The 20394-nt window shown below is 44.0% G+C and overlaps 1 protein-coding gene across 1 annotated transcript; it reads left to right on the forward strand.

Annotated features, from left to right (window-relative positions):
- The first annotated feature begins 1543 nt into the window (after positions 1-1543).
- KCNE4 (potassium voltage-gated channel subfamily E regulatory subunit 4) lies at positions 1544-17451 on the forward strand. The gene is made up of 3 exons (XM_026794915.2): positions 1544-1677; positions 14269-14486; positions 14901-17451. Exon 3 carries the CDS (start codon positions 14927-14929, stop codon positions 15416-15418), a length of 492 nt encoding a protein of 163 aa, XP_026650716.1. The 5' UTR covers positions 1544-1677; positions 14269-14486; positions 14901-14926; the 3' UTR covers positions 15419-17451.
- The last annotated feature ends 2943 nt before the right edge of the window (positions 17452-20394 follow it).

The raw sequence follows: 20394 nt of genomic DNA on the forward strand, positions 1-20394 counted from the left end.
TCTTTTCAGTCACTAGACCGAAAACCCCACAACCTTACAGGAAAATGGTGGGAAATGTTTGCAGCTCCTCAATGACTCAGTTACGACAGCAGTTGCGTGCATGCCTTGGTGATGCAGGATGACTGGGTGAGCAGCAGCGACATTTGTTTTCCTGTGAATTTGGGAATCTCCCATCAGAGCAAAGACCCATGGCTCTGACCTGATTCCCTCACATTTTGGACCAAGAAAAAAGCAATACCTTTCATTACTGTAAAGAATTATGTTCCCAGTCCTACTTTATTTATTTTGAAAAGATTTTTTGACTGTCTATTTCACAATAGCAGAGCAAAATAAAAAAAAAATCTTTATCTCTTCTGAATCCATTCTTTGTAGTTTTCCTGCTGTAGGGAGAGTCCCTGACCCCCTGGAGGTCGTGTTCCTGCTGGGCAGTGACCCCGTCGTGTTTTCCTCTCAGTCCTGGAGCCAGTGACGTGACCAGCGATAGAACGAAGGGTGCAAGTCAGAAATCTCCACTTCTCACACCCAGGTATCATCACACCAGCCTCAAAATGTGTTGGTTTGGGGTTCTTATCCCTCTTTTATCTGCCTGCAATTTTCTTCTCATAGATGTAAGGATTTCTTTATTTTACCTGTTCTGAAGGCTGATATCAAGTTCAGCTGAACTAAGATCTGACACAAACCCACCTGAGGGTAAGAACAGTCTGGTTGCTACAGCAGAGGTTGGACATTTATTGCTCTGTTGGCTTCCTGCAGCAGCCTTGGCATTGATTAGCCTGTTCCCCTCCTGGTGAGGGTAAGGACATGGATGGGGTGTTGGCAGGGCAGAGCCTGGCGCACACAGCCCTGGAGAGGTGGTGCTCACTGGGGGGCTGCAGCTCCTGCTCAGACCCACATCTATGGGGAACTGATTTCCCCACTGAGGATTTAGTGCTGCAGAAGCAGCAGCATTTCATAAGTGCTGTGATTGCATCCTAGGAGGAGAGCAGAGTTGAAGATAACAGCTTGTTTCAGCCAGAGCAAAATAACGGGGTGAGATGAGGCTGGCTGGAATTCTTCTGTCTCCCCGCCCTTGTCCATGCTGGGGAGCCTCTGCAGCAGGGCTTTTCCCAGCCCCAGCCCTGAGATGCTGATCCCAAAGGCTTTGCTCAGGATGAACAGTTCTGTGCCCCTGTCTGAACCTCTGCTCAAACCCTCTGTGCTCTGAACAAAATGGGAGAGCAGCTGGGCAGGGATGGGGCTGTGCCGTGGGCTCCAGGGAAGGAGGAGGGACCCAGCTGTGGATGTAAGCAGAGACAGAGCTTGTTAGCACTCAAGGGAGAAACGGGTGGAGACAGGGGAACCTGTGGTCATGTCTGCTTTTTAAAGTTTAATTGCTCCTGCCAACTCCTAGCAAGTTGTAATTCAAAATTCACAACTCAGATCCCCAGATGATTAAAGTAATGGATTTAGGATTTTATTTTTCTGGTTTCCTGGTTATCTGAGGCATGTAAAAGCCATGGGCTAAACTTAATTTGACTGCTTGCAAGAGCAAGAAGCTTTTTTCTCTTGCTCTGTTTTCTTACAGCAGCCCTGGATCCTTCTGGAGTGCTTTGAAAGCCCAGGGCAGAAGATTATTAGCTGATGATAATGGGAGCCAGAAGTGTGAATGGTGTCTTGGCAACAGCTCAGCTGTGTGCGGTGAGTGTCTCAGTGCTGCAGGTATCTGATTCAATGGGGGCAGCTGATAACGTGGCCCTGCTCGGGAGTGCCTGTGAGTCACACAGAGTGAGTTTTGAACACCCCCAGTTGTGGACAAATTTCCAGGACTAAAAATGCTGGTACAGAGGAGATTGCTGCTTGCTCGGCTTTCCTTGCCCTGTGTCTGCTTCCTGGGATGGAAACCTCCACCTTTCATCTTTAGAAAGCAGTATGGACTTCATGTAGACATGAGGGATCCTCATTTGGTTTTTACTTGTGTTTAATCCATATTAATTGCCCCCACTTTATTGTTGTAACAATAGAAATCCAATATGTTTTGTCTGTGATTTATTTTGTTAACAAACTCGTGCAGATTTGCCACTTGTTTTTAAAGTAGGACTAGAACCTCTCCTAAGTTTAGTCCAGCAGAAATGGCCCCAGAAATAAATCTGCATTACCTATGTGTAATTGGCTCCATTACATTTCCTTATTAATTAAAACGATGGCGTCTGGAGTCAGGAGTGTGTCCACTGCCCCGGTGGCCTCTGCTGCCGGTGCCATGGCAATCTCATCTCGCTGAGCATCTCTGGTAGCCATGGCAACCCGGGCCGGGATGTGCAGCTCCCTCCTCTGCAGCCACTGCTGCTCCCAGGGTGCTGCTGCAGCCCGTGGTGATGGCCTGCACGTGGATTTCTCCATGTGATAGTGAACCTCTGTGGCTGTGACTTGGCCAGCTCTGAAATGAGGTGTGAGTGAAATAAGGGAAATTAAATGAAAATGGTAATGAATTAGGGGGCAAAGCCTAGGATCACTTTATTCATAAGGCTTCTAATACCTTTAATTTAGCAAAAGGACTGCTTTCCTGAGCTAAATTACAGCAAGGCACTGAGCAATTTATTGGAAGTGTCTGAGCACTGGGTACCCAAATTAATGGCTGTGTTTCATTTTCTTTTCGAGTCTCATCAGACCCTGAAACGAGCAATGGGGGGAGGCAGGATAAAAAGACATAAGCCAAACACCAAAAAACCTAAAAAGGCAACTTTGTGTTTTAGTGGGGATCTAAACTTCCCTACCCTGAGATTTCTGATGAGACGGGATCTATCACAGCTCCCACCTGCAGGAATCCTGTTGTGGTTTGTTGGATACCAAAGTGAGTCCACATGAGTTGTGTTCGAGGGGAGCTCATGGCAGAGATGTACCAGGGGCCAGCAAACACTGACCTGTGAGAGCTGGAGGTGGCTGCAAAGGGGCAGATTTGTGCTGTTCTGGGGCACAGAGAAGGGGTGACCAACCCTTGTTGCTGTTGACGCCAGTGGGATGTTATGAGGCAATTCACAGAGCTGAGGTGGTAGGAAGTTTTGCTAGAAAAGGATGTAGGTATTAAACCCAAAGGGCAGAGTATGATTCACCTCACAGAAAAACAAACCAGCCCAGCACTTCAGTGAGGAATGATCTCTGTGTGGGTTTGCTGTGTCCTGTGGACCCGAGCAGCTCCCAGGCTGTGCCTGTGCTGGTTGAGCACCTGTAATAAAAGAAATACTTTATTTCCTTAAAATGAAGTGTGGTGGGGATTGTGAGCCTCCTGCAGGCAACATTTGAGATCCTGTGATGTCTCTCAGCTCAGCCCTGCCTCCTGAGAGAGCTGCAGCAGAGGCAGGTCCTGCCTGCTGCTCCTGCAGGTGAGGGTTGTGTTATCCCCAGGGATTTCCGACCTGTGCCTCTCTGAGTGACTCTGCAGCTGCCTTTCATCCTACTTGTAACTGGAAGAGATTATTTTGTTTTATTCACCCCCACATCATGCAGAAGTCCAGAACAAGTTGGTTCTGCCCTTGTCATCTCAAACTTGCACCCTGGCACAGCTCATCACTGGCAATCTTGCGCTGTTTACATTTTAGTTATGTTCTATAGTAATCTTCAGATCCTGATATTAAAAAAAAAAAAAAAAGGCGCCTTTATAACAGACTAAAACATTGATTTATTTTTTTCCTTGTTAGTTCTTGGATTTAAAAAAAAAATAATGACATATTTTGACTTGTTGGTTGGTTCAGCAGAAAATCATAAAGCTTAATTGTCAAAATTCCTTAATCTCAAAGAACTGGCTTTTAAAATTTTTTTGTGAGGTTTTTTTCCATGGTTCTTTTTTTTTTTTTGCTTATTCTGCTAGCTAATCCTAATGCTGTTAAATCTGCATTCACTCTTTCATTTCAATCTGTTATTTACAAATGGAAATGAATTCAGATTAATATTTTCTTGGTCTGTGCTCCAATTCTAGTAGGATATACCAAACAATGAGGACCTGGGCAGGGAACCTTCCAGAATAGATGCACCCCTCTCTGCTTTCAAATGAGCAACTATTTAAAATAAAAAATCTGACTAAATCATGGGTGAGCTCTCAGGAAAAGGAGCAGAGTTAGGAGCTGGAAGCATTTCTGGAATGTCCCCAGTGCTGGTGCTGTGGGGAGCAAGGGGCTGAGCTGCACCCCAGGGAAATGTGGCAGTGAGATTTCATTTTTGGGGAGAAGGAAGGAACTGGTTTGGGCAGCTCTTTCTTCAAGGGAGGTGTTGGGAAAGCACTTGGAGCCCTGCAGAGCTGTGCCTGCCCAGAGTGCTTCCCCAGTGTATGGGGTGTGATTGCTATCTCAGGGCTCAGAAAAATGTGAGGTATTTGGCTCCAGAAAAACAGTCCTGCTCCAGCACAAACACAGCATTTGGTGTGATGTGACACACTGTGCTCACAGCCAGTAATGTCAGAGAAAAGACACAGAAGGCACGGACAAGTGTAAGGATGTGTACTTACTCATGCGAGTGCGCATGAGTGTTTTTCAGAGTATTTTATTGTTATTTAAAATCTCTTTTCTATCTCACTTCCCAATCTACAAGGTAGTAGGTTGATTTCAGAGGGCTTTTAAGGAGATGCTTTGGCAACCTGTTTTTTGAACTGAGATTTTTTGACTGAAATGAGATAACTTAGGAGAAATCAGAGGTGACAAGAGCCACAGAGGGAGAAGGTGATGGGATATTTAACTCAGAAGTGACAAGCCCAGAAATGAAGGCAAGACCACATGAGCCCCAGTATTCAAAGCAATGGCTTCCAGTTTGCATTTTCAGTTCAGACTGGAAGGATTTTGTGTGAGAGCAGGCTGTGTCCCCTTGCCCTTGTACTCCACAGAGCACAAAGCTGAGCCTGGGGGATACAGCGACCCAGCCAGATCCTGTGGGGTGCCTGGAGGGAACAAACTCCTCCTGGGCTTTGGCTGAGCTGGATTGGAGGTCAAAACCACACAGAGGGAGGGCTGGGGATATGGATAGGTCATGTGGGAGAGGGATTTTGGGGCAGGGAAAGGGAGCAGGCAGTTGGCAAACTCGGGGAGTTGATGCTTTGTGTGATTCCCTGCCATGGCAGGAGGAGTTGGGGCATGCTGGGGCTGGGTGAGCAAGCAGTGGCTCAGAAAACCAACTCAAATATCCACAGCCCATGTGTGTGTGAAAATGGGCAGCAGCAGGTTAAGCACTCATCTTTCCTTCAGGAGCCAGCTGAAGAAAGCAGCCAATGGACTCCTGACACGGGGAGCACAGCCCCTGCTGGGCTGAGCCTTTCTGCCTGCCTGGCACTGCTCCTCTTCCCAGGTGGGTGATTTATGTCAGCCACCACCACACATCAAGAGCTATATTGCAAATTATGTTGCTTTCAGGAACTCCTTTAACACTGCAGTTTAAGAATTGACTGGTACTCAGTGACCCTGGAGCATCGAAATGCTCATGAAGGAGTCAGGAAATGTAAGTTAGGCTACACAAAATTCTTTAGTTATGTGACTCAAACATTTATTCATTCTATGTATTTAGATGTAAGTTTTTTTGCATTTCCCATCTGCAACAGGAATGATTTTTTCTTCAAACACACAGCATTTCCAGAGCTTGTTGGGAAAGCACAGGGTCTCCTGTATCTGTGCAGAACTCCCCACTTCCTGTCACTTCCTAGTTTCAAGTGAAATACCAACCTCCTATGAAAAGACCACACAAGACCACATGTTGTTTACTTTGGGCTGATTATTCACATGTTACAAGCAGCCAAGAGGGGAAGAGAGAGTTTTCCTCTAAGTCCTAAAAGCACAGTTCCATCAAAACAATGGTTATCTTTGCTTTAACAAATTTTTTTCATGTCTGCCCATTGAGATATAAAATATTGCATTTGAAAAATACATCCTCTCTGAGGTTTTTTTATCATTTGTGAGTAAGCCGCCCTGTCTAGAGTAGGTATTTTTTTATTGCTAAATTTTTTTCTTTGGTATAATTTTTTAATAATCCATTTGGGAATTTAGTTTGGGTTCCTTTGATCACTCTAGTTGCGCTGTGGACCTGTGCTCTCCCCTGTTTCTGTTCCCCACGTGGCACAGGGGCAGTTTGCCATGGCTGGTGTGGGCACAGAGCCAGCAGAACATGGAATGTGGCAGTGATTCCCAGGGGCTGCTCACTTTGCTCATTTGATGCCAGTGCAACCCCTGGGTGTGCCTGATCTGCAGGGGGGGCACACAGCAGTGGGGAGAGAGATCTCAGGGCTTCTCCTTGGGCTTTCCCAGCTCTCTTGGAACTCCTTCCAAATGTTTTTCATGGGAGGGTTCAGGGGCTGTTACATTAGCCTAGGTCCTGGTAGTGGAGGATTGGATTATTCAGACTCCATCAGTTTCCACGCAAGGCTGGATTAGCAGTGCTTGTGTTAACTGAAGGAAATAAAGTTTTTCTGTCATTTAAGAAGAGAGAAATGCTGTCCTGTTAGAGCTGGCATGATCCTGCACTGCTCACAGCCCACTCTCAGCATTCTGCATTCAGGGACCCTCTCCCTGCACGCTCACAGCTGTGGCTATCAGGACTGACACCAAAACACTGAAACACAGGAACAAATCTCAGCCTCAGGCTGAGAAATCACAGCTTAGTGCTTTTCCTCCCCTGCCTGGAGAGGATGCAGAACCCCTCCCTTTGGAGAAGATGCATGAGCTGTTGCTGCCTCTATTGTACACCTTCTGTCCTCTCTGCTGTACACCTGGGGCTCATCTCATTGTTGCTCTTTACACCCCAGATTGCTATTTTGCTCCTTTTGTTGTGTTTCCAAAGCAGACTTTTGGAACAAGAATACAAATAGCTGTTCTGAGTATTTTAAAAAGTGAACGCTCTAAAAAGTGAATACAGTCAACAGATGCCAAGATGTAATAGATCAAACTGAAGTGCTATCTTAGTTGCTTCAGCTAGAAAGGGACTGCTGTTGAGAACAGCAGTGATGTAATCTAAGCTGTATTTGAAATCCCATGAAGATTCAGGTCAACAGGGTTGAGAGCTGAAATTAATGGATGTTTGCTGTAACAGCTACAGTTAAATGGGGAGGTTTCACAAGCAAAACTCAGAGGGAGTGCTGCAAACACACATGGTGAGGAGTGCCTGGTGTTGTAGAAGAGTGAATATCACAGGGAGAGGCCTCAACATCTGGTGGTCATGTGGAAATGAAAACCTCACAATTGCTGAAGGTCACAGTGACCCGGGATGTTATCCTGACATGGCTGTGAAACAAGGAAGGGCTGCTTCTTTCTTTGTGAACTCATTTGGTGGAATTGGAAGAAATAACAATGAAAAAAAATGTGGGTTGCTCCTCTAAGGTCCTACAAGTGCTTTGACTTTGGCTGGGCTGGATTTGTGCTACTGTGATAGCATTCTCTGTTCCTTTCATCTCTGCCCTGCACTATTTCTGGGAGAGGAGAGTGAATCTCCCCCTGCATGTGTTTGCTGTCCTTGGGAGGGTGGGAGATCACTGTGACACTCAGGCTGAAGTCTGTACTTTATGGTGTGAGTTCCTAAAAGGGTAGAATTGTTTTTGTAGTAAATGCCATGATCTCCTCTGTTTCCAATCTCTTTTGAACTCTGAGTTTTCAAGAGCAGTGTTAGAACTTGATATGAAGTACTCCTTATTACTGGCAGGTATTTTAACCTTAGGGCAGATAAATAGACACAGACCATGCTGGAAGCCAGACTGGTATCCTGCCCTGAATTAGCAGGTGTATTCCTAACACTCACTGCAATCCTGCTGGATTCAGGGGGAGTTCTGGGCGTGTCTGAGGCCGAGCTTGCATTGTTAAATGTTGATGTTTTTACCGTTCCTTGATCTATGAAAATTAAACCCACAATGCTGCGGTTTAGTGGGACTAAGCAAGAGCTGTCTCCTTGATTTCAGAGTCTGTGGTTTCCCTCATGATTCAAGTTTTGTCTGTTTTTCTTCTCGAATTCTCTGAAGTGTGATCAGCTTTGAGAACTGTTACACCTCTGAGCCCGGGCAAGTGAAGCTGCTGCATGTGTGAACCTTGCCCTGCTCGTTTCATGGGAGAGAATCCTGCTCTCCTTGGCTTCCAAATATCACTTTTTCTAAAAAGCTCAAAGCAGAATGACCGTGCCGTGCTGGGCTTCTCCATGGCCCACAGAACTGAGGAGGAGGAAGAGATTACCTGGGGTGAGACATGAGCCTGTCTGAGTGGCAGCAGGTGATGTGCGGCTGCTCCTGCCCACAAAGCAGCAGGGTCCCAGCTGCTGGGAACCCATTCTAACAAGATTTTTCCTGGCATGCTTTCCTATTTGATCTCTGCTTGTGTTTAACTGGACAGCTGGATGTTTATCAGTGTCTCCATAAGCTTTCTACCTTATGCTGGGCAAGCCGCTCTTAACTTTTCCAGTGATCTCTAATTTATGATCTGCAGTCAGGGGAGGGTTCAAGTTGAGCACTTGAATATTTTCAGTGGTTTAGTCCCTTTATTTCTTATGCTTAGCAATAACTGGCATTGCTGAATTTCTCTTGTAGTAGAAAGTCTTAAAATTAACAAAAAAAAAAAAAGAAAGAAAAAATCTGAGATCTTCATGCTGCATGCAGAGGAATTTTTCAAAAGCCTATAAATATTGATACAACCTCCTTATCTAAATTTTTTTGTTGAAAAGCCTTCACTAATGCAAATCAAAGTGCTGATTCTGAGCAGATCACGGGTAGAAGCTGTTCAGGGAGAATGAATAGACCTAAATAAGGACCTTATCATAGCTGGGAAAGCAAGAACTGTCTTTGCTGAACAGAAAGAATCGTGTGTTTGGATTTGCCAATGAAAATCTCCTAAGCATTGCCAATCACATTTAAAGGATCTTGAATTTTTTTTTTTTTTGTGGCATCCAGAATTTAGTATTTTGCTGGTTGTTTTGGATCCAAATAGAAGCAAATAATGTTGAACAAGGTTGAGCCTATTTGAGTTCACTTGAGCCTACTTCACAGTTGAGTTGAATCTATTATTTGACTCCAAAAGCAAAGTAAGCTTTGAGTTAATTTCATTTTTAAAGGTAATGCATTCAACAGATAATTATATTTGGCAGAAGAAAAAGTAAAGGAAAGAGAAAAAAAAGTATTTTCAAATCAAGCATCACTACATTCACTGTGTCACATCAAAAGAAAAGGGTAGGATAATGTGAAGTATAGGTTTCATTTTATTGTATGGAAAGCTATGTTGGTAAAATAACTTTGTAACCTGTCTTAGATACAGGAAATGGAATTGAGGCTGTGATGACTTTGAACTCAGATTCTCATATTAACCACAGAAAAGTTTGTAATTTTTTAATGCAATTTCTAGTTACTGCAATCATGAGAGTTACCTGTTTGCACTCTCTTTCCAGTCACTCCTAACTCTCTGAAATTCAGTTTGGAGGTTGAAAAGGAATGCCTCTCCAGAACTCTGAGACTCTCCCAAAACATGCATTACAGTAAATGCTAAATTTAGTCGGAACTGTTATTACAGATATCATTGAGGTTTTCTGTTGCTTGTCATCTCTCAGAATGTGAAACCATTTGCCTTTGCAGATCTTTTTGTGCTTGGAGAGCAATTGCACACTCCAGACTTGGCTTCTGGGAAATCTCTTGCCACTGTTAGAGCTGAGACTGAGTGCAGATGGTCACCTTGGCTGTGAGATGCTGCTAAACCCTGTATTTGCTTCTATTAATTAAACTTTTTTTTTTTTTTTTGCTGCCCCGTGTGCAGAAAAGGCTTGACAAATTTCAAGTTTCATAAATATGGATCTGCTATGAAGGTCAAACAAAATTCAAATTAAATCAAACTAAACTCTGAAGCTGGAGAGAAGGCTGATGCACGATTCTTCTGGAGTTGTATTTGCATGTTTTCCCTAGTGAAGGGTGTAAGGTAACAAGGCAGAACTGTAGCATTTTACTAAGTTTTTTACAGTTAATAACACATCAGACCATTACTCCCATTTGGCATCCAGATGGCAACACAGTATATTATGGATGACACTGAGGAAATTGCCATCTTCCTCTAGAAATTGCTCACGCCAAGCTTATGAAGAATGTCATCTATTTCTGCAGTATGAAAAATAAGGGAGATTGATGGAAAATGACACTGAACCTGGAGCCTTGTGCCAGTGGCTCAAATGCCAGCCCAGCCCAGTGATTGTTGCCTTTTTGGGTGGTGTTACCATGCTGTGCCTCCCAGCACAAGAAATTTGTAGATATTATTAGATTAATTTCACTTAGGTGGCTCAACTGATGAGGCATAGAGGCATTAAGAGCACATAGTAATGGTGCTCTTAAAATAATAAATTAAATAATATATTAAATAATATATAAAATAATAAATTTCATCCTGTTATTACACTTAACAGTGAGGAGGCATGGGGCTTGTGCTGCTCCTGCCCCACATTGCCTGCTCTGGGGGTGAGTGAATTGCTGCTTTTGAACTAGCTTTTATCCAACACACTCACAGGGTGTACTGAACTGCACAGAGCTTGAAAGGAGCAGGTGCTGATGTTTGTTTTAGGAGAGGCAGTGCCAGTAACCTTGGGGGGCTTTGGCTCAGGTGCTCAGTGAGGTGTGTGCTTTGGAGCAGGACTCAAAGCCAGTGTGAACATCTCAGTGTGGCACATCCTTAAATGCAAGACCAGATCAGGACCACGAAGATCTATTTTATCATGTCTTCCTTTATGGTGTCAAAAGCAGCTCCAACTTTAATTGAAGTAATGTATGTGAGGGAAATATATTGATCATCTGTCTGATCACCATTGGTTGGCTGTCCTTTGCCAAATGTAGTGTCTGGAAGGTGTAAATCAAAAATAATACTTGCATGGCAAAACTCTCCCTTCCTTTTCCCCCTAGCAGTAAATTATCCCATATTTACTTCCGTTAAATGTGGGTGTTCAGGAAGAAAAAACCCAACTCCTCTGTGTTTCCTGTTTCTTTTTTCAGATGATAACTCTAAAAAAGCACATACTTGGGTGCTCTTTAGAGTGGTACTGTCAGCAAACACTCATCAAACAGGCTCAGCTCCCCACAGGAGCTGGCCCTTTAACAGTTGTTTGGTGTCTTTATTCTTATTAACTCACTAACTGGGGCAAGAAAGATAAATGCAGCATCAGAGCACGGGCTATGCCCGTAATGAAGGGTTAGGCATATATTTTCCATGGCAGCCTGCAGAGTCATCTGGGTCTCTAAGGAGGTTTCATGTTGTCTTCATAATAGATTCTGTCTTTGTTCAGTTTTCTGACTGTCCTCACATTTTTATTTGGAGAAAGGGCTCACATTATATGATCCCTTAAGCCATGTTGTGAATTCCTGCCCCGTGGGATGCCTCGAGCCTCAACGTTTGCGTCCTTTGGTGACGGAGGTTGCTGCCACAAAAGGCTCTCTAGGAGACAGGGACCTTGAGAAAAAAAATCTGGCATCAACAACTATGTTGTGACCTTTTCATTGTTGGAGTGCCTGGCTGTTGCTCTGCTTTATTGGCCTGAATGTTTTCCAAAGGGGGAATATGGAAGGTGGCAGCACAAGGATTATTCTTAAATGTTGTAGCATTGTTTGGGATGGGTGCAAAGAAGGTGGAGAGGAATATGTGAGAGGCAATTGCTGAAAGCAGAAGAGACGTGTAGGTGAAATTTCAGGGGAAATTCTCTGAAGTTTGGGGAAAAGAACTGATCTGAAAGGAAGAAAGAAAGAAACATCAAAAAAGAAGTAGCTAGTAAGCTTAACTTTAAAATAAGTTATTTTAAATTAGGCAAGCTTTTTGCTGTGATCAATGGTTTTACAATATCATTTGCAGCAAATGCAATTTTGAAACACAAAACTAAAGCTCCAGTTTTTAATTTTGTAGATCTTGTGTTTAGACAGAAATATAGTTTCTACAGAGTACAGCTTGAGAAAGCTGGCTGATGGCATCAGTAAGCAAGTGACATATGTTTTTTGGTGATAATTCCCCAGTGTCTTGCTATCCCTCCTCTTCATGTCTATTGGAGGCTCAGGAATTCCTTGCAGGCCTTTTTAAAATTAAACTGTTTTTAAGAACCATGGGCTAACAGATGGAGAAGAACTGTCACCAACTAGTCAAAGTAAACATAGTTGCAAAGAGTTTTCATCAATAACTCTGCAGAATTATGCAACTCAGTAATTTTGCAGTTAAACTTTTGGGGAATTGTATAAATCTATGGATGTACCTGAGCAGTCTTCCTGTGTTCCAGTTGGGTGCTCCAGTTCTTCTTGGTAATTTTGTACAAAGTTTCACCTACATGAAGAGCACAAGGGTTTGGAGCAAATAAAAGGGTCTGTTTGCACATGCAGGTGCCTACAGAAGAGCTGCTCTGCCCCTGCTCTGCTGGCAGCCCTGGGCTGTCTGTGTCTCTGGGCATGCCTTTGTGTCCAGGTGAGTGGTGACACTGGTGACAGGCTTCAGCTGGTCTTGTTCCCAGGATCAAGCAACTTCAAAGAGGGTTTCATGGGCAGAGAGAGAGGATTGTACTGAACCAATGTACTGAACCAATTTTCATTGGTCCAACGATGCAAGGCACTTCCTCACAAGTCTGTGAAAGTCCTGCATGAGAAGGTGTTGCTAAAATCTGACACGTTGTCTTTAGTTTTTCAACCCCCAAATTTCCAGAGCTGAATGGGGAGAGCAGATATCACATGGAGCTGAGAAAGTTGTGAAGTAAATATTCCCTAGAGTTAGCTAGAAAATCCAGAGACTTGCTCTGGGTCCTGCTTTAGCCTATGGTTGATGTGCTCTTGTTGCCTGCTCAGTAATTTGTCGGGAACGGGGAAGAAGAATCCAGACTTGGCAGGCTGGTGCTGCAGACAGATTTTGTCAGATGAAATCCCAGCAGACGTTAGCCCAACATCAACAGCTCCTGAGCTATCGCATGGGAATGCACAGGGAGATAAAACCAACATCCTAAGGGCAGGATCCTCTATTTTAAGGTGCAGAGAGGGCAATCTGGCTAATGTAATTTTTTCCTTTCTTTCTGTAGTCGTTCAGAGAAATGATGGAAAATGCTGGTTCCAAAGACAGATGCAATCCTGTCTTTTCTCGAATGCTCATCTACATCTAAAGTTGCTTAACTTCTCTCTCTTGCCTTTTCTTACATGTGAAGAGAAGTTAATCCTATCTGCCTTTACCTCAGAGGGATTGTGAGGGCAGAGTTTGGAAAAGAATTTGCTGTCTATGCAAAGAATCCACAAGTGACTGCAGGGAAAAAAACCCCAGACCTACGTTGGGAAACTCCAGCACCAGTCCAGGGCTTTCTGGAAGTGGAGTGTTCTGTTACATAAACATCCTTGAAGCTTTGCAGAAGGGGTGACATTCACATGTGGGCCCTGACTAATTGGGCTTTGTGTGTGAGGAATGGGGATGGAGAGGATAAGGAAATGAAATCCCTAAGGTGCAAGCTGGGCCTCCTTCTTCCCATGGCCTGGGCTGTTGCTTACGTGTTGGAAGGGGGTCTCAGAGCCTCCTGTGCCACTGCTCTGAGGACTGGGAACTCTGTGGGCCCTGCAGCCCAGGCTGCACCCGCACTCCCCAGTGGGCTGCGAGGTGCCTGCAGCAGCGCCTCAGAGAGCTTCCCCCTGCCCAGCCACTGCTGAGGCCCCTTTGCGTTAAATCATCATTAACTCAGTGGCCCTGCCTCTATTTAGGCACTATATCCTGCACACAGCATTAACTCTTAGCTGCTTCTAGGGAGGCAAAATGCAGCTGCAAACCTCAGGAGCTCCGAGTTGCTCCCTGGAGGAGTCTGCACCCTTCCAGTGATGCCCTGGAGAACATAGATCCCACAGTTGCTGCTTTGATGCCCAAAATTAAGCAGCACCCGCACCCATCCATCCAAAACTCACTCCAGACTCAGGGCCCAGCTCTCCCCAGCCCCGCATCTTGTGGCAAAGTGGGGCTGCAGTGTGAGTTGAAAGTCACCACTTTGTTCTGCACACGCTTTCCAAAGCTTTGTCACTCGTCCTGACCAAACAAAATAACTTGTTTCCTTCTCTGTCTCTTTAGAGAAGTCTCTGTATAGCAGACATGTAAACAACTTGTAGTGTCTGACATAAAATTCACAAGTATATTTTTCTATATGTTATGACAAACACAGAATAACAATCTGCAGGTTTTCCATTCTGTGCAGCAGCTCTCAGGGTAAGAGGTCAGATTTAGCAATTGGGATGTTAAAGGAGCAGATTCACAGGCTGAAAGAGCCAGTGTGGAACTGGTTAGGAAAGAGTAAAATCTGAATTCCCAACTCTTTTTCTTTTCACAGCTGTTAAGAGTTCAGTGGGTTGAACTGCAATCCTTCAAGTTCATCTGTTGACTCCAACACAAAACTATTATAAACTGTGCCTCTAAAACACGTGATGAAACATTTCTTGAGAGCTATTTATTCCAACTGCAGCAGAGGAAAGTTTTCAGAACACCCGGCATTTGGTAGAGGAAAGGTCTCTTGAGCTTTGCTACAGGAGGAATTATTTGCATACTGGCGTAAGTTGCTTTTTGATTATTTTTTTTTCCTGCATCACCGAACAAAATAATACTGCTAACTTTCCCCCACCGTGGAAACATGATCAAATAGCACAAAACTATGTTTCAGTGCCTAGCAGAGAATTTCTATATATTTTTCTTCTTTTAATCATATGGATTGGGGTTTTATAATTCAACATTGAATTTGATGTTTTGTGTTTTGTTTCCTTTCATGTTTTCTGTATCTGAATGAGTTCATTCACTTCCAATACTAATACAGAAGTGTAATAGACTGGTAGATTGAATCAGGTGTGGGGTTTGCAAGCTTACAATTACAAGGAATAAGAGAGAGTTTGGGGTAACCTTTTCCAGGTGTTTCTTTTACACTTTTGCTCTGAAGTTTGATCTTACACATCCATTTACATTCTCCTCTAGGCTTTAGCTCTGGTAAAGCCCTTTCCATGCTGAAGATGGACCATGCAAATGTGACCCAAGCTATGCTTGATGCTGAATCCCCCAGCACAGAGAAGAACAACAGCAACGAGTACTTTTACATCCTGATTGTCATGTCCTTCTACGGGATCTTCCTGATAGGAATAATGCTTGGCTACATGAAATCCAAAAGAAAGGAGAAGTCATCCCATTTGCTTCTGCTCTACAAAGATGAGGAGCGGGAGTGGGGGGAGGCCGCGAAGCCTGTGCCGACGGCGGCGGGGCTGAGGGCCGTGCAGCTCCCCATGATGCTGAGCATGCTGCAGGAGAGCGTGGTGCCCTCCCTGTCCTGTGCCATCTGCTCCATGGAGGGCAGCAGCGTCAGCTCCGAGTCCTCCTCCCCAGACGTGCACCTCACCATCCAGGAGGAAGCGCTGGATGCTGAGCTGGGGGAAGTGTCAGAAACGCCCCTCAATGAGAGCAGCGAGGGCTCTGTGGAAAACCTCCAGAGGAACTCCTAGCACTTGCAGGGCTCCCCTGGTCAGCGCCAAAGCGTGAGTGGAGCTCCCACCCAGAACTCGTGGCTCTGCTTTTCTGCTCTCCAATGAACTCTGAACAGGTATCTGTGCTCCTGGGCCCAAGGTGTTCCTGAGAGCTGGCAGGACAAGGAAGCAGTGGGACCTGACTTCAAAGTGTGACTTGCACATAAAAGGGTTGCTTAATTTTAATTTTTCCATTATTATTTCTTACTATGAAAGCTAAGAACATGGTGAATATATATGTATTTTCTAACGAGGTAAATATTACTGGCATGTCTCTGCATATTTCAGAATTCTGTAAATATCTGGGAAATGTTTGGGGAAGTTACCCTCATGCAATTGCCTGGTTCTTAAAGATGATGGGTAATGCTCATTCACACAAAGCTGTGATGGACTAGAAATACTCTTACTGTGTTTTTCTTATGACAAGCCACAGCCAGCAGCACATTTGCTCAAAGAGGCCTCAAAACCTGAAAATTTGTTGATGCTGTACTTGGAGGGAGATTGCAGCATGGCTGGAGACTGGCTTTAGGTACAGGAAGAGTGAAAGACAAGGCAGAAAAAAGGAGGCATTGAGTTCCTGTGCAGTTTGCAGAGCCTGGCTCCAGACCCATGACACTCCTCTGTGTTTCTGCTGAAGTTATTCATGCACTGGCTGGGTCAGGTTCACCACCTTCTACTGCAATCCAGCCTGTGACTCAGTTACTAACAGGAAAGGTGGTTTTGTTTTTTGCTTTTGTATTTTTAAAGATGTGTACGTTTGGTCACTAAAGGCAAAGATCTGTAAGTTAATGGAGAGGTTAAAAGATCTTTGTTACAGGCTGTGAGATGCAGAAAGGCTCCAACAGATGCTGCTCTGTTACGCCCCCTTGAAGAAGAGGTGGAATTCTGGATGGAATTTAACCTAGCAAGGGTGAATTCCTGCCCCACTGAAGTCAGCAGCTGAGTCAGGGACCAGCACAAGGTTTTGTGCTTCTCTGTTGGAGTAAACTTCTCAGTTTGAGGTCAGTAAAATTGTACCCATTTACATCATTAAAGAATCTAGACTTTCTGCTCTGTTTAAGCCAGTGTAGGTAAGCATTGTGTTACATCTTTTTTTTTTAATCAGCTCTCATGTGACACATGCATTTCTATAAAGCTGTTAGTAACTAGTTTTAAAACCACCACAGACTTCCCCCTCCCCCAGTTTAATGGTACTGTGACATTTTTAAAATGCTTATGAAATTTGTTGCTAAATTATTGCACTTTTACAAGAAGTAAAACTTAATACAAAGAAGAAAATTAATATTTCAATCATACCTTATATTTTATAATAACTTATTACAGTGTTTTGATTAGTTTCGAAGCATGAGGGCTGAAGAGCCTGAGTCTAAAGCATTGCACAGCAAAATATTTGCAAAATGTCTCCACATATTTCCTGCACTAAAATAGCTCTGTGATTTATCCACTGGCATTAGAGCTTGAGAGACAGCTCGAAAACATGAATGCAGAAGGGCAGAGATGAACTGCAGCCAGAGTGTGCAGTGCTGCTGGGGCTGGGGAGGGCTCAGAGGGTTAATGGATGCAGGATCAGAGATCTCTGTCTGTCTGTCTGTCTGTCTGTCTGAGCACAGCAGAACAAAGGCTCCATTGTGCTCCAAAGGGCTGATGGGGCAGACTGAAGGCAGCGGGAGTTTTTCCATCAGCTTCACTGAACTTTGGATCAGACCATATAAAGCTTTTTGGTAGATTTACTCTAAAAGGGGCTGTTTTAAGTTTGAAAGGAGCCAAATTAAGTTTGGCACTTTGCCTGGAATCACTTGAATCCTGAAACTTTCCAAATGAGACTGACATGTACAAGTTGTCACATTTTCCATTGCTTTCTCCTTCGTCCTTTACTTTTGGTATAAATGTATTTGTATCTGTAAAAAACTGATGTATATAATTCCTAACATTGAGTTGTATATAATTGTCTCATGTATTTAAAGTTTATTGTTTCTACTGGCACTAATTTTATTTAAATAAAGAAACACATTTCCTGGAAAAATCTCCATGTTTGTTCACTACGTCAAATAGATTTCCAGTAACAAGACTGGGCACAATTCCTGCAGGATCCTGCTCTTAGCCTCTTTTTGAAATGATTCCTTGAGCTGTGCAGTCCTGCAGCATTCTGGGCTGGCTGCAGGGCTGGGCCAGGTGTTCCCAATCCACCTTGGGTCCCTGTTGACAGCATGCTCAGGGTGTCAGTGTGTGCCAGCAGGGCCACAGGGATCCCCTTCTGCCAAGACCTGGGTGCTGGGGAGGCTGCAAAACTGCTATGGAAACTTGTGTCGCTTATTCAGCCTCTGGAGATGTCTGCATTTGGAGTTTCAGAGTTAGATTTGCAGTGTAGCAAATTGAGCGGGCTGGGGTTGAGGTTATGGGCGAGTATCTGACACAGATCTCTGATCCCACTGGATTTCCACTGGCTTTGTCACAAGCTTTGGCCCTGGGTCTCACTGCTGCTCTGTCATTCCCAGTATTACACAGAGAGGAGGTTTTCAGAATCTGCCTCCCTAAGAAAGGGATAAATATTTAGAGGCAACTTTGAGCTTCCCTAAATCTGTTGATTTACAGGTACAGATCCACCAGCACTGGTTAAGACCTTCTTGCATGGGGTAGTTTGAGGTTGTCAAAATTGCTAAAAAGTTACATCTGCTCACTTTCCCACAAATCAGGCTCCCTATTAAATAATTCTGGGGCCTGGTCCCAAGCTCCTGTGGACCTGAAGCTGCCCAGAGCAAGGCTGTGTTTGCCTGCAGCCCTGCCCTGTCCTGGGACAGCAGGTCAGTCCCAAACATCTCCCATTTACCCACTGCTGCCTCGGCCTTCTGGGCTTCCATTGCCACAGCAATGAATCAAGGGACTTCTGACAGCCCTGGAGATAAGGAGGAAAACCAGAACCAACTGTAAACTACAGCTCTGCTGCATGGAGCAAAAAGGTAACTTTTTCCAGCAGTTTCTTGTGTTTCAGTATTTGCCTTTGTCCTAAGGGGTTTGTCTTTGTCCAAATCAGTATTTTGATGACATTAGGGGGGGAAAAAAAATCTATTTTTGTTATAAAAGTTGCCTGTGCAAGTGAATGCAATGATGTCTTGAAGACAGCCCAGTGACCCTAGACTGCCAGGTAGCTATTATTCCAAAGTAAAAGTGTTGTTAATCTTCAAAAGCTACAGACAGAAGGAAAAAAATTGCTCCCATTAATCTTGTTTCAAAATTCTTTTGACTACTAAGGAGTAAAAGGTAATAATATTGTTTTTTCCAAAATGAATGACATTTCCAGTGTGCCTCAGTAACTGAGTTAAGTTAGATTCAGAGCTAATAGATCTTGGCTTGAAGGCCATGATAATTGACTGTAATTTGACTGAATGGAGGTGATTTTTTTAACTAATGCATTCTTCTTTAAAAGAACACAGCAATTAGGCTCCTGTTTCTTGGCAGTGCCATACCTCATACATTTGCTGCAGTAGTTAACACACATCCCCTTGGAGAGAAAAGGAGAAGATGACCACGTGTGGCTGTGTCCATGGGCTGGCTGCAGGACCTATTGTGAATAAAAATGCTCAGAGATGCTCAAAGTGAGCAGCACAGAATAGTTGGATTTGCCAGGTGCAATTGTGGCAAAGCTGGGCCATGGTCTCCCTGTGTGTGTTGACTTACCATGGTCACGTTATAATCTTTTAGAACTTGTCCTAGTGGGAAGATGACTTCCCCCTGAGTTAACAGTTGGATCTAAGAGGTAAAAAAGTTGCTAAAATTGTTTAGGCTATTGGTTTCCATGCACTGATTATATTTGCCTCTGTGTATTTGGTTGATTTACTTCTGTATTTTTTCAATTTTCACACATCTCTGCAAGTCCTGCTGTCTACAGCCAAAAATAGCTGCACTTTCTTGGTGCTTTGACACTTCTGTAACCAGATCAACCAGGCAAGAAAATGGAAAATAATCAAAAAATCAATGTGCACCACTTTTTCAAAGTTTAATTTGGTTTGGGTTGGGTAGGGTTCTAGTTTGTGTTAGGTCAGGTTAGACTGAAGCTTTTGCCATACAAATAAGTGATTAAAAAGGATAATAAAGGCAATTGGATGATGCATTACAGACTGTGTTCCCAGCTCTGTCCCTCAGTAATCTCTTCAACTGGCCCATGCTTCTCTTGATTACTTTATGAAGCTACTTATATTACTATCTGTGGATATATGAGATGTTTCTGATAGATATCAAAGGCTTGTGAATTTTACATGAAAGATATGGTAAAAATACAAAACCCATGCCCACTTAGGAACAACAAATGTTTTTTGCCCTCCTTAACACTGCTAGATGCAACAGTAGCCACTGACAACAAATGCTAATTTCTAGTACGTGGAATTTTCAGCTCATCCCTCCTCAGGAGCTGTGTAACAGGATTTTGTGCTTTGTTGAGAGCTGGAGAGCAGGGCAGTAGTTCTGGGATATGGGAGATTAAATTCAGTTCTCCCTTCAGCTCGAGGTTCACTGTGGCACTCTGGAAAATTACTTGCTTTGGCCAAGACTCCCTTTTATAAACTTTAAAGGAGAGCAATAGCACACCTTCCCTGCCTAAAGCTGATGGGAAGATAACTACACTGAGAATTTCAGAGTGCTGAGCTCTGATGGAAAGTGAGAAAAGGCAGAAGAGTTGTTTGTCCTTAGAGGAGGAACCAATTAAAGAATTTCCTCTGGTGTGAACTCCAGCTGTTTGGACGGAACTATCTAATATACAAGGCCCTACATCTTACCTATGAGTGCTGGTCCTGGAGCAGGGTGCTGTGGGGCTGGTCCCCAGCCTAGCCCTCCCTGGGACAGCTGTGTCTCATCCCAGCAATGAAAACATCAACTAAACACTGCAGGTGAGAGGACGTGAGACAGACAAGTGGTTTTGAATTCCACCCCAGCCAATGCACAAAAGCTCACTCTTTCCTTCT

The sequence above is a fragment of the Zonotrichia albicollis genome, chromosome 9 (assembly GCF_047830755.1).
Source record: "Zonotrichia albicollis isolate bZonAlb1 chromosome 9, bZonAlb1.hap1, whole genome shotgun sequence".
In the NCBI taxonomy this organism is placed as follows: domain Eukaryota; kingdom Metazoa; phylum Chordata; class Aves; order Passeriformes; family Passerellidae; genus Zonotrichia; species Zonotrichia albicollis.